The sequence below is a fragment of the Ranitomeya imitator genome, chromosome 4 (assembly GCF_032444005.1).
Source record: "Ranitomeya imitator isolate aRanImi1 chromosome 4, aRanImi1.pri, whole genome shotgun sequence".
In the NCBI taxonomy this organism is placed as follows: Eukaryota; Metazoa; Chordata; class Amphibia; order Anura; family Dendrobatidae; genus Ranitomeya; species Ranitomeya imitator.
The window spans coordinates 571,314,353-571,342,124 of record NC_091285.1 but is presented as its reverse complement, the minus strand read 5'-3'; the positions used below and the strand labels follow the sequence as shown (position 1 = coordinate 571,342,124).

The following is a 27,772-nucleotide window of genomic DNA, read 5'->3' as shown; positions in this document are numbered from 1 at the left end:
ACCCTTAGACATATATATATATATATATATATATATATATATATATATATATATATAATTACACACAGGTGCTTCTCACAAAATTACAAGATCATCAAAAAGTTAATTTATTTTAGTTCTTCAATACAAAAAGTGAAACTCATCTATATATATAATTGTCTAAGGGTTTTTCCGTCTGTCTGTCTTTCTGTCTGTCTGTCTTGGAAATCCTGCGTCTCTGATTGGTCGAGGCCGCCAGGAATCGACCAATCAGCGACGGGCACAGTATTGACGTAGAAATCCTGTGTCTCTGATTGGTCGAGGCCGCCAGGCCTCGACCAATCAGCGACGAGCACAGCAACGATGATGTCATAAAGGACGTAGACATCCTGCGTCTGATTGGTCGAGGCCTGGCGGCCTCGACCAATCAACAACGGGCACAGCGACGATGATGTCATAATGGTTGCCATGGCGACGATGATGTCATAAAGGTTGCCTCGACCAATCAGCGACGGGCACAGTCTGCCGCGAATTCTGGAATCATCATTGTCCATATACTACAGGGACATGCATATTCTAGAATACCCGATGCGTTAGAATCGGGCCACAATCTAGTATATATATATATATATATATATATATATAGTGTGTATATATATATATATATATATATATATATATATATATATATATATATATCAATTATTAGCACTAAATAATAAATAAACAGTGACATGTAAATCTAGTATATTATATAGAGTAATTACAGACAGCGATCTATTTCACGTGTTTATTTCTGTTAATGTTGATGATTATGGCTTACAGCCAATAAAAAACCCTAAAGTCATTATCTCAGTAAATTAGAATACTTTGTAACACCAGCTTGAAAAATGACTTTAAAATCCAAAATGTTGGCCTACTGATATGTATATTCACTAAATGCCATCAATACTTGGTTGGGCTCTTTTTTCATGAATTCCTGCATCAATGCGGCATGGCATGGAGGCGATCAGCCTGTGGCACTGCTGAGGTGTTATGGAAGCCCAGGTTGCTTTGATAGCAGCCTTCAGCTCGTCTGCATTGTTGGGTCTGGTGTCTCTCATCTTCCTCTTGACAATACTCCATAGATTCTCTATGGGGTTAAGGTCAGGCGAGTTTGCTGCCAATCAAGCACAGTGATATTGTTGTTTTTAATCCAGGTGTTGGTACTTTTGACAGGTGCCAAGTCCTGCTGGAGAATGAAATTTCCATCTCCAATAAGCTTGTCAGAGGGAAGCATGAAGTGCTCTAAAATTTCCTGGTAGACGTCTGCGCTGACTTTGGTCTTGATAAAACACAGTGGACCTACACCAGATGACATGGCTCCCCAAACCATCAGTGATTGTGGAAACTTCACACTAGACCTCCAGCAGCTTGGATTGTGGCCTCTCCACTCTTCCTCCAGACTCTGGGACCTTGATTTCCAAATGAAATGCAAAATTTACTTTCATCTGAAAACAACACCTTGGACCACTGAGCAACAGTCCAGTTCTTTTTCTCTTTGACCCAGATAAGACCCTTCTGGTGTTGTCTATTGGTCATGAGTGACTTGACACGAGGAATGCGACACTTGTTCTCCATGTCCTGGATACGTCTATGTGTGGCGGCTCTTGAAGCAATGACTCCAGCAGCAGTCCACTCCTTGTGAATCTTCTCCCAATTTTTGAATGGCCTTTTCTTAACAATCCTTTCAAGGCTATGGTTATCCTGGTTGCTTGTGCACCTTTTCCTACCACACTTTTTCCTTCCACTCAGCTTTCCATTAATTTGCTTGGATACAACACTGTGAGCAGTCAGCTTCTTTAGCAATGACCTTTTGTGCCTTCTGGACATCTGTCAAGTCAACAGTCTTCCCCATGATTGTGAAGCCTACTGAAACAGAATAAGGGACCTTTTTAAATGCTTTGGAAGCCTTTGCAAGTGTTTTTGTTGTTTATTCTAATTTACTGAGATAATGACTTTTGAGTTTTCATTGGCTGAAAGCCATAATCATCAACATTAAGAGAAATACGTACGCTACTCACCTGGTAGCAGTGTTTTTTCAGGAGCCATGACAGCACAACGAGAGAGGGGATCCGCCCTTCAGGGACAGGAAACCTCAGACATAAAAAGGGCGGCACCTCACTCCCCCGCCAGTTGGTTTACAGAGTATGAAAGGACCTTCTAGGTTAGTAGCACATAGACAATATTAATATATGGTACAATTCACCCAGTGACTAAACTTAGGAATTAACTAAAGGAAGTGTTGAACCCATAAACAAAGAGGGTAGGGAATATAAGGGTGCTGTCATGGCTCCTGAAAAAACACTGCTACCAGGTGAGTAGCGTACGTATTTATTCAGTCGCCATGACAGCACAACGAGAGACTTTCAGAGAAGTGAAAAAAGTGACTAGGGAGGGATAACCGCCTCCAGCACCCTTCTCCCAAACGTGAGGTCGGAGGAGCCACCTAGATCTAACCTATAGTGTCTAAGAAAGGTGGATGGAGAAGACCATGTGGCCGCCTTACAGATGTCTTCAATCGACACTTCTGCCCTCTCAGCCCAAGATGTGGCTACCGCACGAGTGGAGTGTGCCTTTATGCCTTCTGGAATTTCCACGCCACCTGCGGTATAAGCAAGAAATATGGCCTCCCTAATCCATCTGGCTAGCGTATTCTTTGATACCCTAAGCCCCTTCCTAACTCCCTGGTAGGATAAAAATAAGGAATGATCTTTTTTCCAGGCGTCTGTTACTGCAATATATCTGAGAAGGCATCTACGCACGTCCAAACAATGAAATCTCTGTTCTTTATTGTTAGAGGGATTAGGACAAAATGAAGGCAAGATTACCTCCTGGGACCTATGAAATTTTGACGCGACCTTTGGAAGATAAAGAGGGTCAGGCCTCATCACCACTCTATCTTCCGTAATTTGCATATACGGACGCTGCCTGGACAATGCTTGCAGATCACTAACCCTTCTTGCCGATGTGAGGGCAACTAAGAGGGCTGTTTTGACAGACAGGATCTTGATCGGGACAGAGTCAATGGGCTCGAACGGAGCTTGTGTTAGAGCCGAGAGCACAAGATTTAGGTCCCATGGAACTATTCTCTGTTTAATAACCGGCCTGGATCTGGTGACCGCTTTGAAAAACCTTGTTATCCAGTGATTACTAGCTATGTTGGAATTATATAGTGCCCCTAGAGCCGAAACCTGAACTCTAAGGGTGCTGGTGGCTAAGCCTAAATCTAGGCCCTTCTGTAGAAATTCTAGGATCTGAGCAATATCAGGTTTCTGATCGATCTGTGCTCCTGAGCTTGATAGGAACTTCCTCCATATCCTAACATAAATGCTAGTCGTGGAGGCTTTCCTACTCTTAAGCAGCGTATTTACAAGGTTCTGAGAGAATCCCTTCTTTTTCAGAAGTGACCTCTCAAGTTCCACGCTGTCAGATGTAAGTTGGCTACTCGTGGATGCAAAACTGGACCCTGGGAGAGGAGGTCTGGAATTTCTGGGAGAATCCATGGTTGGGAAATGGACATGCTTCTTAACCATGGGAACCAAGACCTTCTGGGCCAGAATGGAGCTATTAATATAACTCGGGCTTTGTCTTCCCGAATCTTCCTCAGAACTAAAGGAATTAGATTCAGAGGGGGAAACGCATAGGCGAGACTGAAGTTCCAGGAGATCAGAAGAGCGTCGATTGCGTACGGGTTGTCTCTTGGGTCTAGGGAACAGAATTGATGGAGCTTCTTGTTTCCTCGACTGGCAAACAGATCTATTTCTGGACATCCCCACAACCGTACGATCTGATTGAAGACAGCCGGTTTTAGAGACCAATCCCCTTGTTTGAGCTCGTTGCGGCTTAAGTAATCGGCCATGGTATTTAGTTTCCCCTTTATATGAAGGGCCGTAAGGGAGAGTAGGTGATTTTCGGCCATCTGAAAAATACGATTTGTAACGTTCATTAATGACGTAGACCGTGTGCCTCCTTGGTGGTTCACATAAGCAACTGTCACCTGGTTGTCAGAGAGTATTCTAACATGTCTACCCTGTAGAGGTACAAGAAACCTATCCAAGGCGCGTTCCACCGCCATCAATTCTTTCAGATTGGAAGACGAGTCCTGCTCAGATCGGGACCATAGACCCTGAACGTAATTATTTTCCCAATGTGCTCCCCACCCCGTGGGACTAGCATCAGTTGTTATTACTCGTGATATATGATATGTCCAAGGTACCCCTTTACGCAGATTAGGGATGTGCGTCCACCACCTTAGTGAAACCGTGGCCTCTACGGATAGAGAGAATTTCTTATCTAGGTTGGCGCCTAGTCGCCGAAAATTACGTAGAACATCCCACTGAAGAGACCTAGAGTGAAACTGTGCCCACATCACCGCCGGAAAACAAGAAGTAAGTGACCCCAAAAGAGACATAGCACTTCTTAAGGAGACTACGGGATTTTTAATTGCTCTAGAGGCCAGCCGGTGGATAGCATCAATTTTTGAGTCTGGCAGGCGACATTCCTGCTGAGCTGAATCTACAATAAGACCCAAAAACTGCTGTGATGTGGAGGGTTGAAGACGCGATTTTTTAAGATTGACAATCCAACCTAAGTTACGAAGTGCTACCATCACTTTCTCTAACTGCTCTTTACAGTGTAACTCTGAATGCCCCACGATCAGTAAGTCATCCAAGTAAGGAATTATCAGTATGTTTTGCTCATGAAGGTGTGCCATAACCTCTACCATAACCTTAGTAAAGACCCGGGGTGCGACTGCAACACCAAAGGGGAGTGCCTGATATTGGAAGTGCTCCACTGTGCCGGCAAGAGAAATCGCCACCCTGAGAAAACGCTGGTGATCTGCATGTATCGGAACATGGTAATAGGCGTCTTTTAGATCTAAGACCACCATGAAGCACTTGTGAAAAAGAAGCTTTATTGCCGTTTTCACAGATTCCATTTTGAAGGATGGGATTAGCAAGAATTCATTCAGGCCTCTCAGATTAATAATGGTACGGTATGACCCATCTGGCTTCTTTACCAAGAATAACGGGGAATAGAACCCCCTACCTCGCTCTTCCGTGGGTACCCGAATAAGAACCCCCTTTTGTCTGAGATCCTGAACTTCTGACTCCAACGCCAACTGTTCTGCAGGAGAAGAACGGATAGGAGTTAGTTTAAATTTGTCCTGAGGGATCTGATGAAACTGGAACTTTAATCCCTCTTTAATGATACTGAGTATCCATGGACTGTTGGTGATCCTCAACCAGGCTGGGTAGAAAGCTAAAAGCCTACCGCCCACCTGGACCGCTAGTCATTGAGTTTTCTTCGAGTCCCGAGGGGTGTTAAACATATACCCCCTACCTCTTCTTCTGCTGCTGCTGTAATATTTGGATGAATCTCTATTTGGTTCTCTATCAGATCTGCGGCGATAAGACCATCCCCTGCTGTAGTCACGCCTATAAAAAGGTTTTCTTAATAGAGGGAACCGCTTCTTAGAGTCGCCCGCCTTCTCAAGCAGCTCATCAAGTACCGGACCGAACAGATGAACTCCTTCACAGGGGATGCCGCATAGCCTTGACCTAGCTTGTAAATCACCTGGCCAACATTTAATCCAAAGTGCTCTGCGGGCTGCGTTGGATAAGGCTGAAGATCTTGCGGCCAGCCTGACCGAATCCGCTGATGCATCCGAAAGGAAGGCTGCAGCATCTTGGATCATGGGCATAGATGATAGGATTTCACTTCTAGGAACTTTATCCTTAAGTTGATCTTCCAGGTGGCCTAGCCACACCATCAAGGACCGAGCTGTGCAAGTAGCCGCCACTGCCGGTCTCAGGGATCCCGCAGAAGTCTCCCAAGCTCCTTTAAGGAACACATCAGCCTTTCTATCGAGCGGGTCCTTTAAGTTACCTAAATCTTCAAATGGAAGAGAAGAGTTTTTGCATGCTTTGGCCACTGCTGCGTCTAACTTCGGGACTTTGTCCCAAGAAGCTGAAGCTTCTTCCTCGAACGGGTATCTTCTCTTAAATGCTGGCGGAAGTGACCCCTTTCTTTCGGGCTTCTTCCACTCCTTCATAATCAGAGACTTGATTTTCTCCACCACAGGAAAAACCCTTCGGGATTTACGGTCTATGCCCCTGAACATAATGTCCTGAATGGAGCATTCTGGCTGAGTCTCTTCAATCCCCATGGTGTTGTTGACAGCTTTCACCAGATGATTAATCCTATCTAATGATAGACATGTTCGGCTAGACTCTACGTCCTCTGAAGATGAAGATGATGGATGAGAATCCGAGCTCACACTATCGGAATCCATCTCTGATACAGGGGATGAACCTAGTATTCTCTTCTTGGATTGTTTCTTATGAGAACTGGATTTTAAGGAGTCCCTGATCTCCTGTCTGACCATGTCCCTAAGGGTAGACGTCAGGTCAGGGGCCTCCTCTTCGATTAAGTGCTGTATGCAGGATCTGCACAGCTTCTTTTTATGCCCATCTGGGAGAGGCTCTGTACAAACGGCACACTCCCTATGTTTAGCTTTGGAAGCACATTTTTTCCCCTAAATAAGGAGAGAGGGAATACAAGGAGGGACACCAATCAGAAGTGTACTTTCACGTAGCTCACTTACCCATCCTTGAAGTAAACGGTACCGTGATCGGGGGGTCCACTTTGGCCGGAGAATTCCTACGGCCCGAGGATTTGGTGGGCCTCTGAGCAGCTTTAGCTCCACCAGCACGACTACTGCCACTGGAACGCCGCTGGGAGCTTCTCTGAGACTTTCCTGTTTGTGGCTGCTCCAAAGGCTGCTGCTGTTCACCGCACAGCTGCGGAGTTCCCTCCGGTGACTCCATTAGGAAATGGACAGGAACCAGGATGGGCATCTGTGCGGCTCTTAAATACATCCCCCTGGGTACCACCCCCGGATGGGGGTCAGCAGGGCTTCCTCCAGGTGTCAACGATCGGTATTAACTACCGATAGGCTCTGGCCACTGCACGCCGTGCCCCACGCTGAGCGCCGAACTCCCTGCGGCCAGTATCCTCCCCCTGCCCCTGGGCGCCGCCATTAGCCGGCGAAAGAACGCTACCGCGCATGCGCGGCCGCGCCACCGCCCGGCGCCGCTCGCTGCGTCATCCGGACACGCCCCTTCCGGTCACAGCCGCGGCGCCGAGGGCAGACGCGCCGAACAGAGGACGGCAGCGTCCTCCGGCCAAGACGGACCACCAAGGCAGGAGTGGACAGACCCCAGAGGCCACGTAGACACGGCGGCGTATACTCACAAGGTAATGTGACACCTAGAAGCTAACCCCTTGGGGTTGCTTCCTCCTGCTCTCACCGACACTAACAGTCCCCCTGCCGTGTGGTGCTACCGGCCTCCTGACTAGGCCGAGGCAGGGGACCCCCGCTACCTGATCCGGCCTGTCAGGAGTGGGAAGACTTCTTTCTTCAACCTTCTTCAAAAAAGGTCTGCCTGAAGAGGTTCCACTGTCAGGGACAGGAAACCAACTGGCGGGGGAGTGAGGTGCCGCCCTTTTTATGTCTGAGGTTTCCTGTCCCTGAAGGGCGGATCCCCTCTCTCGTTGTGCTGTCTGTTGTGAATTCTGTGGCTGAGTTCACTTCTGTGGTCACAAGTGGTATTGCAGTCTCTGGGCTTCCTCCCTCAGGTGTTTTGGTGAGCTCGTTGGCTGCCTTGCTATTTAGCTCCACCTGAGTCTGTCTTCCTTGCTCCTTGTCAATGTTCCAGTGTTGGATCTGAGCTACTGCATCTTTCCTTGGGCCTGCTGCTCTGCTAGATAAGTGCTTCTAGTTTGTTTTCTGTTTTTTTCTGTCCAGCTTGCTATTGTCTTTTGCTGGAAGCTCTGAGAAGCAGAGGGGTGCACTGCCGTGCTGTTAGTTCGGCACGGTGGGTCTTTTTGCCCCTTTGCGTGGTTTTCGTTTTAGGGTTTTTTGTAGACTGCATAGTTCTCTTTGCTATCCTCGCTCTGTCTAGAATATCGGGCCTCACTTTGCTGAATCTATTTCATTCCTACGTTTGTCTTTTCATCTTGCTAACAGTCATTATATGTGGGGGGCTGCCTATTCCTTTGGGGTATTTCTCTGAGGTAAGTCAGGCTTGTATTTCTATCTTCAGGCTAGTCAGCTCCTCAGGCAGTGCCGAGTTGCATAGGTAGTTGTTAGGCGCAATCCACTGCTGCTTATAGTTGTGTGAGGATAGATCAGGTACTGCAGTCTACAGAGATTCCACGTCTCAGAGCTCGTCCTATTGTTTTTGGTTATTGCCAGATCTCTGTATGTGCGCTGATTACTGCACGCTGTGTTGCCTGATTGCCAGCCATAACAGCTGTCATGGCGACTGAATAAATAAACACTTGAAATAGATCACTCTATAATGACTATATAATATACGAGTTTCACTTCTTGTATTGAAGAACTGAAATAAATTAACATTTTGATATTATTCTAATTTTGTGAGAAGCACCTGTGTGTATATATAATATATATATATATATATATATATATATATATATATATATATATATAATCTCAATTATTCGCACTAAATAAACAGTGGCATATAAATGTTTGGGCACCCCTGGTCAAAATTACTGTTATTGTGAACAGTTAAGCAAGATGAAGATGAAATGATCTCTCAGCCTCCGTATACACAGCCCGGCACAGTGCGGTTTTGCTCCACACAGCCCGGCACAGTGTGCGGTTTTTCTCAGCACAGCCTCCGTATACACGGCCCGGCACAGTGCGGTTTTGCTCTGCACAGCCTCCATATACACAGCCCGCCACAGTGTGCGGTTTTGCTCCGCACAGCCTCCATATACACAGCCCAGCACAGTGCGGTTTTGGCCCGCACAGCCTCCATATACACAGCCCGACACAGTGTGCGGGTTTGCTCGGCACAGTGTGCGGTTTTTCTCCGCACAGCCTCCATATACACAGCCCGGCACAGTGTGCGGTTTTGCTCCGCACAGCCTCCATATACACAGCCCGGCACAGTGCGGTTTTGCTCGGCACAGTGTGGGGTTTTTCTCCGCACAGCCTCCATATACACAGCCCGGCACAGTGTGCGGTTTTTCTCTGCACAGCCTCCATATACACAGCCCGTCACAGTATGCGGTTTTGCTCGGCACAGTGTGCGGTTTTTCTCCGCACAGCCTCCATATACACAGCCCGGCACAGTGCGGTTTTGTTCCGCACAGCCTCCATATACACAGCTCGGCACAGTGTGCGGATTTTCTCCGCACAACCTCCATATACACAGCCCGGCACAGTGTGCGGTTTTTCTCCGCACAGCTTCCGTATACACAGCCCGGCACAGTGCGGTTTTGCTCCGCACAGCCTCCATATACACAGCCCGGCACAGTGTGCGGTTTTTCTCCGCACACGCTCCGTATACACAGCCCGGCACAGTGCAGTTTTGCTCTGCACAGCCTCCATATACACAGCCCGGCACAGTTTGGTTTTGCTCTGCACAGCCTCCATATACACAGCCCGGCACAGTGTGCGGTTTTGCCCGGCACAGCCTCCATATACACAGCCCAGCACAGTGCGGTTTTGGCCCGCACAGCCTCCATATACACAGCCCGACACAGTGTGTGGTTTTGCTCGGCACAGTGTGCGGTTTTTCTCCGCACAGCCTCCATATACACAGCCCGGCACAGTGTGCGGTTTTGCTCCGCACAGCCTCCATATACACAGCCCAGCACAGTGCGGTTTTGCTCGGCACAGTGTGCGGTTTTTCTCCGCACAGCCTCCATATACACAGCTCGGCACAGTGTGCGGTTTTTCTCCGCACAGCCTCCATATACACAGCCCGGCAGTGTGCGGTTTTGCTCGGCACAGTGTGCGGTTTCTCTCCGCACAGCCTCCATATACACAGCCCGGCACAGTGCGGTTTTGTTCCGCACAGCCTCCATATACACAGCCCGTCACAGTATGCGGTTTTGCTCGGCAGTGTGCGGTTTTTCTCCGCACAGCCTCCATATACACAGCCCGGCACAGTGCGGTTTTGTTCCGCACAGCCTCCATATACACAGCCCGGCACAGTGTGCGGTTATGCTCGGCACAGTGTGCGTTTTTTCTCCGCACAGCCTCCATATACACAGCCCGGCACAGTGTGTGGTTTTTCTCCGCACAGCCTCCATATACACAGCCCGGCACAGTGTGCGGTTTTTCTCCGCACAGCCTCCGTATACACAGCCCGGCACAGTGCGGTTTTGCCCCGCACAGCCTCCATATACACAGCCCGGCACAGTGCGGTTTTGCTCCGCACAGCCTCCATATACACAGCCCAGCACAGTGTGCGGTTTTTCTCTGCACAGCCTCCGTAAACACAGCCCGGCACAGTGCAGTTTTGCTCTGCACAGCCTCCATATACACAGCCCGGCACAGTGTGCGGTTTTTCTCCGCACAGCCTCCATATACACAGCCCGGCACAGTGTGCGGTTTTGCTCCACACAGCCTCCATATACACAGCCCAGCACAGTGCGGTTTTGGCCCGCACAGCCTCCATATACACAGCCCGACACAGTGTGCGGTTTTGCTCGGCACAGTGTGCGGTTTTTCTCCGCACAGCCTCCATATACACAGCCCGGCACAGTGTGCGGTTTTGCTCCGCACAGCCTCCATATACACAGCCCGGCACAGTGCGGTTTTGCTCGGCACAGTGTGCGGTTTTTCTCCGCACAGCCTCCATATACACAGCCCGGCACAATGTGCGGTTTTTCTCCGCACAGCCTCCATATACACAGCCCGGCAGTGTGCGGTTTTGCTCGGTACAGTGTGCGGTTTTGCTCCGCACAGCCTCCATATACACAGCCCGGCACAGTGTGCGGTTTTTCTCAGCACAGCCTCCGTATACACGGCCCGGCACAGTGCGGTTTTGCTCTGCACAGCCTCCATATACACAGCCCGCCACAGTGTGCGGTTTTGCTCCGCACAGCCTCCATATACACAGCCCAGCACAGTGCGGTTTTGGCCCGCACAGCCTCCATATACACAGCCCGACACAGTGTGCGGGTTTGCTCGGCACAGTGTGCGGTTTTTCTCCGCACAGCCTCCATATACACAGCCCGGCACAGTGTGCGGTTTTGCTCCGCACAGCCTCCATATACACAGCCCGGCACAGTGCGGTTTTGCTCGGCACAGTGTGCGGTTTTTCTCCGCACAGCCTCCATATACACAGCCCGGCACAGTGTGCGGTTTTTCTCCGCACAGCCTCCATATACACAGCCCGTCACAGTATGCGGTTTTGCTCGGCACAGTGTGCGGTTTTTCTCCGCACAGCCTCCATATACACAGCCCGGCACAGTGTGCGGTTTTTCTCCGCACAGCCTCCATATACACAGCCCGGCACAGTGTGCGGTTTTGCTCCGCACAGCCTCCATATACACAGCCCGGCACAGTGTGCGGTTTTGCTCCGCACAGCCTCCATATACACAGCCCGTCACAGTGCGGTTTTGCTCGGCACAACCTCCATATACACAGCCCGGCACAGTGTGCGGTTTTGCTCCGCACAGCCTCCATATACACAGCTCGGCACAGTGTGCGGATTTTCTCCGCACAACCTCCATATACACAGCCCGGCACAGTGTGCGGTTTTTCTCCGCACAGCTTCCGTATACACAGCCCGGCACAGTGCGGTTTTGCTCCGCACAGCCTCCATATACACAGCCCGGCACAGTGTGCGGTTTTTCTCCGCACACCCTCCGTATACACAGCCCGGCACAGTGCAGTTTTGCTCTGCACAGCCTCCATATACACAGCCCGGCACAGTTTGGTTTTGCTCTGCACAGCCTCCATATACATAGCCCGGCACAGTGTGCGGTTTTGCCCGGCACAGCCTCCATATACACAGCCCAGCACAGTGCGGTTTTGGCCCGCACAGCCTCCATATACACAGCCCGACACAGTGTGTGGTTTTGCTCGGCACAGTGTGCGGTTTTTCTCCGCACAGCCTCCATATACACAGCCCGGCACAGTGTGCGGTTTTGCTCCGCACAGCCTCCATATACACAGCCCAGCACAGTGCGGTTTTGCTCGGCACAGTGTGCGGTTTTTCTCCGCACAGCCTCCATATACACAGCTCGGCACAGTGTGCGGTTTTTCTCCGCACAGCCTCCATATACACAGCCCGGCAGTGTGCGGTTTTGCTCGGCACAGTGTGCGGTTTCTCTCCGCACAGCCTCCATATACACAGCCCGGCACAGTGCGGTTTTGTTCCGCACAGCCTCCATATACACAGCCCGTCACAGTATGCGGTTTTGCTCGGCAGTGTGCGGTTTTTCTCCGCACAGCCTCCATATACACAGCCCGGCACAGTGCGGTTTTGTTCCGCACAGCCTCCATATACACAGCCCGGCACAGTGTGCGGTTATGCTCGGCACAGTGTGCGTTTTTTCTCCGCACAGCCTCCATATACACAGCCCGGCACAGTGTGTGGTTTTTCTCCGCACAGCCTCCATATACACAGCCCGGCACAGTGTGCGGTTTTTCTCCGCACAGCCTCCGTATACACAGCCCGGCACAGTGCGGTTTTGCCCCGCACAGCCTCCATATACACAGCCCGGCACAGTGCGGTTTTGCTCCGCACAGCCTCCATATACACAGCCCAGCACAGTGTGCGGTTTTTCTCTGCACAGCCTCCGTAAACACAGCCCGGCACAGTGCAGTTTTGCTCTGCACAGCCTCCATATACAGAGCCCGGCACAGTTTGGTTTTGCTCTGCACAGCCTCCATATACACAGCCCGGCACAGTGTGCGGTTTTTCTCCGCACAGCCTCCATATACACAGCCCGGCACAGTGTGCGGTTTTGCTCCACACAGCCTCCATATACACAGCCCAGCACAGTGCGGTTTTGGCCCGCACAGCCTCCATATACACAGCCCGACACAGTGTGCGGTTTTGCCCGGCACAGTGTGCGGTTTTTCTCCGCACAGCCTCCATATACACAGCCCGGCACAGTGTGCGGTTTTGCTCCGCACAGCCTCCATATACACAGCCCGGCACAGTGCGGTTTTGCTCGGCACAGTGTGCGGTTTTTCTCCGCACAGCCTCCATATACACAGCCCGGCACAGTGTGCAGTTTTTCTCCGCACAGCCTCCATATACACAGCCCGGCAGTGTGCGGTTTTGCTCGGTACAGTGTGCGGTTTTGTTCCGCACAGCCTCCATATACACAGCCCGGCACAGTGTGCGGTTTTGCTCGGCACAGTGTGCGGTTTTTCTCCGCACAGCCTCCATATACACAGCCCGGCACAGTGCGGTTTTGTTCCGCACAGCCTCCATATACACAGCCCGACACAGTGTGCGGTTTTTCTCCGCACAGCCTCCATATACACAGCCCGGCACAGTGTGCGGTTTTTCTCCGCACAGCCTCCATATACACAGCCCGGCACAGTGTGCGGTTTTGCTCCGCACAGCCTCCATATACACAGCCCGGCACAGTGTGCGGTTTTGCTCCGCACAGCCTCCATATACACAGCCCGTCACAGTGCGGTTTTGCTCGGCACAACCTCCATATACACAGCCCGGCACAGTGTGCGGTTTTGCTCCGCACAGCCTCCATATACACAGCCCGGCACAGTGCGGTTTTGCTCGGCACAACCTCCATATCCACAGCCCGGAACAGTGTGCGGTTTTTCTCAGCACAGCCTCCATATACACAGCCCAGTACAGTGTGCGGTTTTGCTCCGCACAGCCTCCATATACACAGCCCGGCACAGTGTGCGGTTTTGCTCGGCACAGTGTGCGGTTTTGGTCCGCACAGCCTCCATATACACAGCCCGGAACAGTGTGCGGTTTTTCTCAGCACAGCCTCCATATACACAGCCCGGCACAGTGTGCGGTTTTGCTCGGCACAGTGTGCGGTTTTGGTCCGCACAGCCTTCATATACACAGCCCGACACAGTGTGCGGTTTTGCTCGGCACAGTGTGCGGTTTTGGTCCGCACAGCCTCCATATATACAGCCCGGCACAGTGTGCGGTTTTGGTCCGCACAGCCTCCATATACACAGCCCAGTACAGTGTGCGGTTTTGCTCCGCACAGCCTCCATATACACAGCCCGGCACAGTGTGCGGTTTTGGTCCGCACACCCTCCATATACACAGCCCGGCACAGTGTGCGGTTTTGCTCGGCACAGTGTGCGGTTTTGGTCCGCACAGCCTCCATATATACAGCCCGACACAGTGTGCGGTTTTGCTCGGCACAGTGTGCGGTTTTGGTCCGCACAGCCTTCATATACACAGCCCGACACAGTGTGCGGTTTTGCTCGGCACAGTGTGCGGTTTTGGTCCGCACAGCCTCCATATATACAGCCCGGCACAGTGTGCGGTTTTGGTCCGCACAGCCTCCATATACACAGCCCAGTACAGTGTGCGGTTTTGCTCCGCACAGCCTCCATATACACAGCCCGGCACAGTGTGCGGTTTTGCTCGGCACAGTGTGCGGTTTTGGTCCGCACAGCCTCCATATACACAGCCCGACACAGTGTGCGGTTTTGCTCGGCACAGTGTGCGGTTTTGGTCCGCACAGCCTCCATATACACAGCCCGACACAGTGTGCGGTTTTGCTCGGCACAGTGTGCGGTTTTGGTCCGCACAGCCTCCATATGCACAGCCCGGCACAGTGTGCGGTTTTTCTCCGCACAGCCTCCATATACACAGCCCGGCACAGTGTGCGGTTTTGCTCCGAACAGCCTCCGTATACACAGCCCGGCACAGTGTGCGGTTTTGCTCGGCACAGTGTGCGGTTAACTCCGCACAGCCTCCATATACACAGCCCGGCACAGTGTGCGGTTTTGCTCCGCACAGCCTCCACATACACAGCCCGGCACAGTGTGCGGTTTTGCTCCGCACAGCCTCCACATACACAGCCCGGCACAGTGTGCGGTTTTGCTCCGCACAGCCTCCACATACACAGCCCGGCCCCCACAGTACTGAGTGTTGGCAGTTGCAGCAGCGAAAGTTTTGCTTTTTCCTCACGTCACGTGATCCGGGGCCTCTCTCACTAGCAGCCAATCAGCGGGGGCAGTACGGGTGCCGGGCGGGTTCATTCCCTAGTCCTTTAGTCTTGTCTCTTAAAGAGCCGCGGCGCGGGTGACGTGAGGAGCTGTGTGCAGTGAGGGGCCGGTGTGTGCGGGACCTGGAGGACTGATACACCGGCATGAGCGGAGGGCCGCCACCCCGAGCCCCCGAATCCCCCCTGGCCTGAGTGGAGTAGCGTGTCGGGCCGGCCTTGTGAGCCTGAGGGCGGGAGGGGACGCCAGGAGGACAATAGGTAGCGGCTGACCTGCCCGGCGGTGTCGTGGCAGGCTGCAGGGAGCCGGTGTCGCGCGTACCGGAGCAGCGCTGGGGGGCGCACGTAGATGACCGTGGTGCGGCTCCGGGTACATGACGGGACGCGGGCTGTAGGCGCTGATCTCGGACGCTGCCCGCACACACAGGGATGGCCGCTCGGGGCCGCCGCTCGTGGCTCAGTGTGCTGCTGGGGCTGGTGCTCGGCTTCCTCATCGCCTCCCGGCTCATCATCCCCCGGGCCGCCGAGCTGCACCGGTACAGCGGCAAGCGGCTCCGCTCCGCGCTAGGAGGACCGGCGGCGGGATGTGGGGGGCAGCCCGGGAGCAGGACGGACCTGAGCTGGCGAGACCTGCAAGCCACGTACAACGGAGCCCTGGAGCCGGGCGGCGAGGACGGCATTCCCCCGGACAAGAACTTCCTCTTCGTGGGGGTGATGACTGCACAGAAATACCTGCCCACCCGGGCCGTGGCTGCGTACAGGTGAGCGGCCTGCCCTGGGCATCACTGGGCACTGCGTACACCGGGCATCACTGGGCACTGTGCGTACACCGGGCATCACTGGGCACTGTGCGTACACCGGGCATCACTGGGCACTGTGCGTACACCGGGCATCACTGGGCACTGTGCGTACACCGGGCATCACTGGGCACTGTGCGTACACCGGGCATCACTGGGCACTGTGTACACCGGGCATCACTGGGCACTGTGCGTACACCGGGCATCACTGGGCACTGTGCGTACACCGGGCATCACTGGGCACTGTGCGTACACCGGGCATCACTGGGCACTGTGCGTACACCGGGCATCACTGGGCACTGTGCGTACACCGGGCATCACTGGGCACTGTGCGTACACCGGGCATCACTGGGCACTGTGCGTACACCGGGCATCACTGGGCACTGTGCGTACACCGGGCATCACTGGGCACTGTGCGTACACCGGGCATCACTGGGCACTGTGCGTACACCGGGCATCACTGGGCACTGTGCGTACACCGGGCATCACTGGGCACTGTGCGTACACCGGGCATCACTGGGCACTGTGCGTACACCGGGCATCACTGGGCACTGTGCGTACACCGGGCATCACTGGGCACTGTGCGTACACCGGGCATCACTGGGCACTGTGCGTACACCGGGCATCACTGGGCACTGCGTACAACGGGCATCACTGGGCACTGTGCGTACAACGGGCATCACTGGGCACTGTGCGTACACCGGGCATCACTGGGCACTGTGCGTACACCGGGCATCACTGGGCACTGTGCGTACACCGGGCATCACTGGGCACTGTGCGTACACCGGGCATCACTGGGCACTGTGCGTACACCGGGCATCACTGGGCACTGTGCGTACACCGGGCATCACTGGGCACTGTGCGTACACCGGGCATCACTGGGCACTGTGCGTACACCGGGCATCACTGGGCACTGTGCGTACACCGGGCATCACTGGGCACTGTGCGTACACCGGGCATCACTGGGCACTGTGCGTACACCGGGCATCACTGGGCACTGTGCGTACACCGGGCATCACTGGGCACTGTGCGTACACCGGGCATCACTGGGCACTGTGCGTACACCGGGCATCACTGGGCACTGTGCGTACACCGGGCATCACTGGGCACTGTGCGTACACCGGGCATCACTGGGCACTGTGCGTACACCGGGCATCACTGGGCACTGTGCGTACACCGGGCATCACTGGGCACTGTGCGTACACCGGGCATCACTGGGCACTGTGCGTACACCGGGCATCACTGGGCACTGTGCGTACACCGGGCATCACTGGGCACTGTGCGTACACCGGGCATCACTGGGCACTGTGCGTACACCGGGCATCACTGGGCACTGTGCGTACACCGGGCATCACTGGGCACTGTGCGTACACCGGGCATCACTGGGCACTGTGCGTACACCGGGCATCACTGGGCACTGTGCGTACACCGGGCATCACTGGGCACTGTGCGTACACCGGGCATCACTGGGCACTGTGCGTACACCGGGCATCACTGGGCACTGTGCGTACACCGGGCATCACTGGGCACTGTGCGTACACCGGGCATCACTGGGCACTGTGCGTACACCGGGCATCACTGGGCACTGTGCGTACACCGGGCATCACTGGGCACTGTGCGTACACCGGGCATCACTGGGCACTGTGCGTACACCGGGCATCACTGGGCACTGTGCGTACACCGGGCATCACTGGGCACTGTGCGTACACCGGGCATCACTGGGCACTGTGCGTACACCGGGCATCACTGGGCACTGTGCGTACACCGGGCATCACTGGGCACTGTGCGTACACCGGGCATCACTGGGCACTGTGCGTACACCGGGCATCACTGGGCACTGTGCGTACACCGGGCATCACTGGGCGGCACTGTGCGTACACCGGGCATCACTGGGCGGCACTGTGCGTACACCGGGCATCACTGGGCGGCACTGTGCGTACACCGGGCATCACTGGGCGGCACTGTGCGTACACCGGGCATCACTGGGCGGCACTGTGCGTACACCGGGCGGCACTGTGCGTACACCGGGCATCACTGGGCGGCACTGTGCGTACACCGGGCGGCACTGTGCGTACACCGGGCATCACTGGGCGGCACTGTGCGTACACCGGGCATCACTGGGCGGCACTGTGCGTACACCGGGCATCACTGGGCGGCACTGTGCGTACACCGGGCATCACTGGGCGGCACTGTGCGTACACCGGGCGGCACTGTGCGTACACCGGGCATCACTGGGCGGCACTGTGCGTACACCGGGCATCACTGGGCGGCACTGTGCGTACACCGGGCATCACTGGGCGGCACTGTGCGTACACCGGGCATCACTGGGCGGCACTGTGCGTACACCGGGCATCACTGGGCGGCACTGTGCGTACACCGGGCATCACTGGGCGGCATCGTGCGTACACCGGGCATCACTGGGCGGCATCGTGCGTACACCGGGCATCACTGAGCATGATGTGTACACCGGGCATCACTGAGCATGATGTGTACACCAGACCTTGCTGAAGGTCATTACCAGGCACCGTTTGTACACCGGGCATTACTGAAGGGCATCACTGGGCACAATGCATACACCGGGCATTACTGAGGGGCATCACTGTGTACACTACATCGTTACCAGGGGGGACACATAGGGAACAGTTTATAGACTTAACTCTTACGATCAGACTCCTGGTATATCTGGTCGCTGGGTCGGTCCCCTCGTTGGTACATACAGGGGTATTGGGGAGGGCACATAATAACCTCTGTAGTGTATTAGGTGTGGTTGTTACTAGTACAGGAGATGCTGGGATATTGGCATGGTGCTGCCCATGATGCCAGTGCTGGGTAAGGTTGGTATTCCATGTAATGGTCTGTGGTGAGCGGACCAGTGTGTAGCTATAATTCCCATGGCCCATTACACTGTGGCTTCCAGCGGACATCGGGCTTGTGTGTAATACTTTACATGGCTTCATTAATGGGGCACGTGGATGACAATTGTAAACGCCAGTCTTCTCATGGCCGCAGTCTGGGGAACCATCAGGCACAGATACTGTGACCTCATTTACTGGTGACATAAATCCATTATTTGAGTGACGCGGTGGTCTATCATGTATTTTGTGCTTGGGTTTTCTGTCAGACCCTCTGACTCTTGAATTGTGTGGCAATGTGCATGATGGCCCACCACTTCATTCATACTGGTCCCAGCGTGCGGACTATTACTGATGTGCTGTATTCTCCATACTGGAGCTTTCCCTTGGCAGAGTACGGACACTTGATTAGACTTCTGTACTGTGGGTCCTTGGGCTTCTCTCATTCCTCCGTGTCGTCGGTGCCTTCGTCCTATCTCTCTCTACCTTGTTACCGAGGTGGTCAGTTATTCAGCAGACGTTGTATACAATATACCAGGTGAAAGCTGGCGTGAGGGGGACAGTGCCATTGTTTATAGTGGGCAGGGGTCCTAAAATGCTCCAGCCTCTGTCACTCTGAGCTGTAAGATAAATGTACATGCGTATATTTTACTCATATAGCGCCATTAATTCCACAGCTTTCACAGACATTATCAGCGCTGTCCCCATTGTGGCTCACAATGTAGATTCCTTATCAGTATGTCTTTGCTTTCATCCCCCACTCCATACAAACTCCTTGCAGATGTTGTCCTTCCTTGGATTACTCGTTCCTGATACTGAACCATTTACACTTTAAGGGTATGTGCACACATCCGGATTTTTAGCGTTTTTTTTTTCGGAATTTCGCCATAAAAACGCTATAAATCCGCTAAAAAAAACGCTAACATTATGCATCCTATCATTTAGAATGCATTCCGCATTTTTTGTGCATATGTTAGCGTTTTTTTCCGCAAAAAAAAAACGCATACCGCAAAAATCCGGACATGCTCTATCTTTGCGGATTTTCTGCGGATTTCCTATCAAAATGGACATTCTGGAAAAATCCGCAAAAATTCCGCAAAAAATCAGTGCAAAAAAGTGTCAAAAACGCGCAGATTCCGTGAGAAATCCGCGAGAAAAAAAGCACGCGGATTTCTGGCAGAATTCTCCGGATTTTGTCAGGAAAAAAGCCTGACGTGTGCACATACCCTTAGGGTATGTGCACACGATGCAGATTTAGTGCAGAACTGCAGCAGATTTTTCTGCACCAAATCTGCATCGTGTGCACACAGCCTTAGAGTATGTCCTGACTTAAAATGTTGTCTTGGATTAGTACTTGAGTAACCTTTGGCTAGGGTCTCCTCCTTTATAACCCATAAATCCATTAATTGTGACCAAAATAATTACCGTAATTGTGTTTAGAGGTTGAATGTAAGTGGACTGTATGACAAAGTCTCCAAAGTTGGCCAGTCCTCCCGGCCTTCTAATGTGGTGCGTAGCCAGACACAATAGAGTAGTAGTATAATAATAATATTATTTATTTATAATATTAATAGTATTCTATTGTCTGGCTTAAAAAGTCATGTGTTAGCCCCAGCTTGGGTACTTGAAGGCTTTTCTGAAGCTCGTCCTTTTGGGTTTCCAATAGGAGCTTCTGACTGAGTTATGAATGTGGGCACGGGTCATGCCAAGTCTAAGTGTACATCATCAATGCCTTATGGCCAAATTCCCAAGCCAAGTAGGGCACCCCCATGCTGAATCTTTTACCGGTAACTGAATGTCCCCTTTATCCGGGTTCTCTGATGTGTACACTCTGTACAAGGTGATATAGTTGGCGGCACATTTTGATGCGAATGACTTGCACGTTACAATAAATGTAATTGCTTTGGCTCGGTTTCTGGCTTATCTCTGGGTGATTAAGCATTGATGCCGCTATCGGCTGAGGTGTCTTGGGTTGCAGTGTACCATGATCACTGATCCAGTGCTGCCGACAAACCGTTTTCTTCCAGAACAATTCTTCTGCATGCTTGAGTCTTACACAAGGGCTAATTGGCATCAGTATGGCCATGGGTATTTGATGTGGTGAGCATTAATCTGACTGTAATGTAGCCCGGTGCCGAGATCCCGGTCACTCTAGACTTGCCCATGGTGGTGGCAGCCTTGAATGGAGTGGGTATAAGTGCTTGTTGCCTTTTAATGTGGCGCACCCTGATATCTGAAGTCACGGTAACGCCATGTATGGATGAACGAGCCCTTCTTATATAAAGATCAGTTGTACCCATAATTAGCGCTGATTACTAATATCAGGAATCGCTCTGCACTCTTCTGGGGTCCTTGCCGTGCTGATGCGAATTGTTAATACGATTGTTCGGCCTCCATGTAGCTGCATACTTGGCAGCCCATCCTGTGTTTACACCAGGAGATTATTTTTAAGACCACTAATAGGATACATTATCTGACCAATGAGCATCTTACCGGACTTGTGACAAGAAAAACATTTGAGATCAAGTATACTAATTCTAATACTACTCACAAAAGAATCTGCACTTGTTTTGTTTTTTTTTTTGTTTTTTTGTTTGTTTGTTTAGGCCGATTTTAAACTTCCAAAATTCAGTCTTTGAGTGCAGACCTCTGTTTGTCCTGGTTGTTGGTCTCCCAATCCAAACTTGATCCCCTCATGGGTATAGATCTACAGACGGCCGGGACATTACGATCCATACTCGGACAATAGGTGTCCAGGTTTAGGAAAGAAGGGGTCAGCTTTTATTTCTTGTTTTCACAAATCTCCCATTACTTGTCATGTGTTAGATGTATTCTTCATTCTCGATCACTGGTCGGCACCAGTATGGAGGTAGGAGCAGCCATGTATAAATGAACACTGTATCCTGTGCACATAGCGATGCACATTAAATTCTGGTTGTTTAGTGACTGGAATCCCACCACTCAACGTTTTATCTATTTTTTAGGTCTGATAAGAACATAGGTTTATGGTTTTGCACACCCCAGAACAGTGTCACTTTCTTCTATTGCTGCGCGTCCCCCATGTGTGTGAACACCAATTTTTTGTGGAGAGGGGATAGCGGTTCTTTTCTTCTCAATGCAGAGTGTGGTTTTAATGGTCCATCCTTGCAGGAATGCTGTTTCTGTACCCAAGTCTACTATTCCAAGGCTTTTATGCTACTAGATCACGGTCTTACCCCTCACCCCGATGAGAACAGAGACCCTTGTAACTCCCTTGTCTTTGGGCTAGTATGGGTGTCCTCGATGAGAGCAGTTGATTAAAATGACAATGTAGTGTACGGGATTGTAAAATGCACTGATGATACCTAGTGACCTGCAGATTTCAGGTCTCCTTCTGTTCTCCTTACCTCATCAGACGCTGACTAAGGGGAGAAAACTTCACAAGTATCATATGACTGCGGGTAGGCCAGTAGTGGTAGTAAATCTAGGCCAGCACATTTTCACAAGATGGTGTAGAGGAGGAGAGGGTGTAGTAGAGCTGAATTTGTCACTTATCTCTTAGAACGCATTAGCATGTCATAGAAAAACTGTATTGTTATCATACAAGTTTATCATGCTCACAAGTGGGCACTACTTTGGGTAAGTAAGGGTAAAGATGTCCTGCTCTTGGTTGTATGGCCAAGTTTAATCGCTGTTAAATAGTGACCTGGATTGATGAGTTGGTTTTGTTTTTTTTTTTTTTGTTTTTCCAGAACTTGGTCCCAGTCAATACCTGGAAAGGTGGAATTTTTTTCAAGTGAGGGCTCAGACACCTCTATACCAATACCAGTTGTGGCACTGCAAGGTGTGGACGACTCTTACCCTCCACAAAAGAAGTCCTTCATGATGCTGAAATATATGCACGATCATTACTTGGATCAGTACGAGTGGTTCATGAGAGCAGATGATGACGTCTACATCAAAGGAGACCGTCTAGAGAGCTTCCTACGTAGCCTCAATAGCAGCGAGCCCTTGTTTTTAGGGCAAACTGGCCTTGGTTCAACAGAGGAGATGGGAAAACTGGCCTTGGAACCAGGTGAAAATTTTTGCATGGGTGGCCCCGGAGTGATCATGAGCAGGGAGGTCCTACGCAGGATGGTGCCACATATTGGACAGTGCATACGAGAGATGTACACGACGCATGAAGATGTCGAAATCGGTAGATGTGTCCGAAGGTTCGCAGGGGTGCAGTGTGTCTGGTCCTATGAGGTTAGTACTTGTCTGATTACTACACACTATACACATAATGTTTTGTCTCTGTAAAGTGCTGTTATCGCCTGTTGCACTCGGTTTACGTTTTCATGGACAGGCCACTGCGATTTCACTATGTGACTGCATAATAAGGAAAGTGCCATGAGATACTGAGTGCTGGGCTGAATTACAGATGGTCCTGTGAGGTTCTCGCTTATCTCTACTGATATCTTATGACAGTATTTCCAGTCCAGTCTGCAGGAAATGAATAAGATATGAAGATGGATCATCCTTTCCACTGAGAACGAGCAAATCCTCTCATACGGATAAAGGGACTTACTGTTATAGATGGCTAATTAGAGAACGCTGCTCAGTTTCCAAGTCGAGGGCAATGCTCGCTAGTCTCTTCTCAAATATTTGGTTGGACGGAGCGTAGAGGTCCCTGCCCTGTGCCTGTGACCATCACGCAGTCAACTATTGAAGAGAAGCCTATAAATTTATATATTCAGTTCATATAGGAACTCTTCTACTCTGTTCGTTTCATCCTACCAACAAATACAAGGATATTAATGGTGCAGATCTTTATAGTTGTTTAGTAGCATAGTTTTTATATTTTGGCCTTTTGATTTTATTCTACCCATTATTGGAGTCAGAGGCTGTCCGTCCATCCATCCATGAGGCCATCGTGATCTGCTAGTATCCATAGAGAGCTGCAGACTTTATTTTCTTTAAATGTTTAGATTCCAAGACTACTAGACATGATCAAAAAGGCTACTTGTAAGACCCTGGCCCATGACCACGTCATTAGTCCATAGCTCTGCAGATCTCCTACCTGTCAGAATCCCCAGCGCCTCTTTTGATTAGTAGGCAAGGTGTAACAACGTGTCGTATCTGAACCACGACGGCACACCGTGCCTACTGATTGATTGAGGCGCCAGGAATCCATCCTGGCAGGTTTTGCATGGCTCTGAACTAGGATCTTGTGAGATTTTAATCGTGACGCATCACCCTCTAATATTGTAATAACATCCAGTAGGTTATAGTGGCGGCGCCCCATAAAGGATACAGGTAGCTGCTGTCCCACATATATTCCTAACTGGGGGCAGCTGTTTATTGAAGTGCTGCAGGAAAGATATACCGTATATCTGTATAACTTTGTTAGCCAATAGATAGAAAAATATTAAAATTTGAGAGTCCTCAGTTATGTTTTCAGTTAACCATTAAACGGTAACACATTGCAAGCCTTCCAGACTACTCGGGTGTCTTCTTCAGGCATAGAAGTAGAGACCTACTAAAGGAAACTCGTTTTGTTGGCCCCTGTGCTCCTGCCTTCTCTGAAGCTCCTGGTTTTTGCATTACCTCGTACACCCAGCTTGGAAACCTAGACTTTGTTAATCCCCGAAGAGCGGGGCTTGCGTCTGATGCACTCGGAGGCTCTCGGCTGGAATATTTCAGAACACAGGCTCTGGTTGTCTGATTCCAGTTAGCACTTTATGGAGTCTCTCATTAGCATCCAGTGAATGCTCAGGAGTAAGGCTGCTCTCCTTCTGGCAATTTGTTACTCCAGTGCCCCTGCTCATTAACCCCTCTGGCGCTGGCTTCCCCCGCGGGCGCTGCACATCTCGTGCTGTGTAGCATGCTCACCTGGCATGGAAGGGGATAATCGGCACGCTGGATTATACGTCACTAGGATCAGGGCAGCAAATGCTAATCTGTTTTACCCTGCGCGGAATGGTGCCTGAAGTTTACATGGGAGTGCACATCTTTTTAATGCTGAATGTGCCCTGTCTTTAAGAAGCTGATGACAGTAATTTTACACTTTTAGAAGGTGCATGCGGCTTTTACTGATCACGGCCCTCTCATTTGATAGTTAATGCCTGTGCGCACAGAGCACTGTGCGAAAGGGGGGTAAGTGAAGTCAATGGTGATTGTAAAACCCAATCCTTCTATGTTTAGTCGGTCAGTCCGCTTCTGCTTAGTGTTGGCTCGCTATGACCTTCAGGGTCATGAGTTTACTTGGGGAATTAGGGCCAGCTTAGTTCCCAGCTGACATTATCCTGGGAAGCAGCTTGTCTGCACTGGCTTCCTGCACTCTGCAGTTTATCCAGACCCTTGGTGGGGCAGAGGGGGTCTGTCTTGTGTCCATCTCCGTAGCCTGGGAAAGCACTTGTCAGGAAGGTGAAGATTATAGTCTTGGCATTCTGGGAGGATTTTACGGTTACGTTTATGTGCTAGTAATTGGGCAAGTGTGAACAGATGCAGCAAGGCAATTCCCCCTTCCCCAAAAAACACAAGTAGATGGAAATATTTGACTTCTCGTTCGCATGAATAAAATTACAATATCTATGTAACTTTCAATTCCCCTATTTTCAAGCTCTCCGCCTGCTCTCATATATCAGGTCATCTGGTATTTACTGCCATTTGATGCCAATCTATCTTGGTTATGTGATGGGCATACAGGTGCACGGCTCTGTACAGTGCAGTTAGGCTGGAGCTAGATTTACACATGGCAGTGCAGGTCTTGTGGCCAAAAGCAGCCATGTGCCAGTGCTACAACAGTGTTATACAGTTGAATGGGGTCTTAAAGGGAACCTGTCACCCTCAAAATCGAAGGTGAGCAAAGCCCACCAGCATCACGGGCTTATCTACAGCATTCTGTAATGCTGTAGATAAACCCCCGATGTATCCTGAAAGATGAGAAAGAGGTTAGATTATACTCACCCAGGAGCGGTCCCGCTGCGGTCCGATCCGATGGGCGTTGCGGTCCGGGGCCTCCCATCTTCTTACGATGTCCTCTTCTTGTCTTCACGCTCTGGCGCAGGCATACTTTGTCTGTCCTGTTGAGGACAGAGCAAAGTACTGCAGTGCGCAGGCGCCGGGAAAGGTCAGAGAGGCCCAGCGCCTGCGCACTGCAGTATTTTGCTTTGCTCTGCCCTCAACAGGACAGACAAAGTACGCCGGAGCCGCAGAGTGAAGACAAGAAGAGGACATCATCGTAATGCTATAAGGCATGGCAGATTTGTGGTAATCTGTAGTAAATGACACCAATTTATGTGGATGATCTTTGTGGCAAGATCCGGGATTGCCATGGGTTTGCGTTGTGGCTTTTACCTCTTCAATATAATGGCTAAAATCTCAGTGGATCTGCGATAACACGTGGACTTTTGCAGGTTTGCAGCATAAACGTTCTGGCGTGTCTTTGGCTCTTATTCACACCACTGTATTATACAGTCCATGTTCCAGCTATAATGTCTGACAGCACACTTCCTGACCTGAACGAACAGCGTCTTATTTAGGGTCAGAAGATCTGGGCTTGCTCTTCCCCACAGATGGTGCACGTAGAGCAGAGAACCTCTTGTTTCATCAGACGCATGCGAAGGACAAAGGGACAAGTTGCGCATTTTAATAAATTCTTAGTTATTCATATATAATTTACAATCCATGCTCTCCTTGATCGTCATAGTTGGTAGTTACTTTTGATGGCGGCTTCTGCCAGCCTTGGGCCAGCTGGCGCAGTGTGCCCATGTGCATTTTTTTTTTTTTTTCGTTTTGTACATTTGGTACTATGTACATGTTATTTATTTATTTTTTTTGTCCCTGAAGGAGCTGTTAAACATGTACAGCTGAAGAGCTTCATATGTTGGTGTCTTGGGGATTTGCTGCGGAGGAAAAGTCAGAATGTGAATTCCGAGCCGACCAAGAAACAACTTGTTTACTTAACTGGCCTGCGAGGGTATATGGTACAGACCGAGCCTTGTTAGCTCTCCGCAAGTCACAAGGCCGGTCTGTAACCATCCTGCACCGAGGCTCCACAGTACTGCGCTATAATTGGCGCTCGCTCACCTTTGTATGGACACTGGTGTAGCAGTAAGTATGGCTGCCACGGAGTGATCTCTGTGCCCTGCATGCAAGAAATGGGCACCTAAAATAGTGTGGTGTACCCTCTGACTCTATGGTTAAGGGGTCTGCAAGCTGCAGCACTCTGACTGCTGTTAAACTACAACCCCCATCATGAATTGCCCCTGCAGGCTATGGCTCACTCTGTGCCATATGCATTAATTTTACTGTAAGGTTTATTGAATGCAGCATAAACCTTTTACACCTTGCTGGATATTACTTTGGATTCAGATGCCAGCTTTTTACCCCTGTGCCATTGTTATAGAAGCCTGGGGGCTGCTTGACTGCGCATACTGTAAAGGAGTAAAGCTTTGGTGTTCTGTTCCTCACTAATTCACAGTTCCACCCACTCAGTATGGAGCTGATCCCCATAGAGTGCGGCCTCTGGAGGGGGGGGGGGGTGAGTGCGGCCACTGAGGGGGTGGTGGGAGGGTGAGTGCGGCCACTGAGGGGGAGGGTGAGTGCGGCCACTGGGGGGGGGGGAGGGTGAGTGCGGCCACTGGGGGGGGGGGGGGGAGGGTGAGTGCGGCCACTGGAGGGGGGGGGGAGGGTGAGTGCGGCCACTGGGGGGGGGGGGGGGAGGGTTAGTGCGGCCACTGGGGGGGGAGGGTGAGTGCGGCCACTGGAGGGGGGGTGTCAGACACAGGGATTTCCCATTCAGTTCCACAGGACACCTGGGATCTGTTGCCTTCCCTTCATGCAATTCCATCTTCCTCTGTGCGGCTACTGGAGAGGGGAGGGTGAGTGCGGCCACCAGAGGGGGGGGGGGGGGATAAGTGCGGCCACCGGAGGGGGGTGGGGGGTGAGTGCGGCTCTGTTGAACATTGCATGTGAATGTTTGCCTAACAGAAAATCTAGGTACAGTGGATCAATTTCACTGTTATCTCCTATAATCGCCTTTTAGTAGCTTATCAGTTCCACCGAAAGTTATGACTGTTAAAGTCCATTTTTGCGCTAATAAGTGTTGTAAAAAGTTATTGCCATTAAAGT

The 27,772-nt window shown here is 51.2% G+C and overlaps 1 protein-coding gene across 1 annotated transcript in view; it reads left to right on the top strand.

Annotated features, from left to right (window-relative positions):
• Window positions 1-15,106: 15,106 nt before the first annotated feature.
• Window positions 15,107-27,772, top strand: part of CHSY1 (chondroitin sulfate synthase 1) — a 44,446-nt gene continuing 31,780 nt past the window's right edge. The window contains exons 1-2 of the mRNA XM_069766324.1: window positions 15,107-15,788; window positions 22,408-22,903. Coding sequence (XP_069622425.1) covers window positions 15,457-15,788; window positions 22,408-22,903 — 828 coding nt within the window. The 5' untranslated portion in view covers window positions 15,107-15,456. The remainder of the gene's footprint in view (window positions 15,789-22,407; window positions 22,904-27,772) is intronic.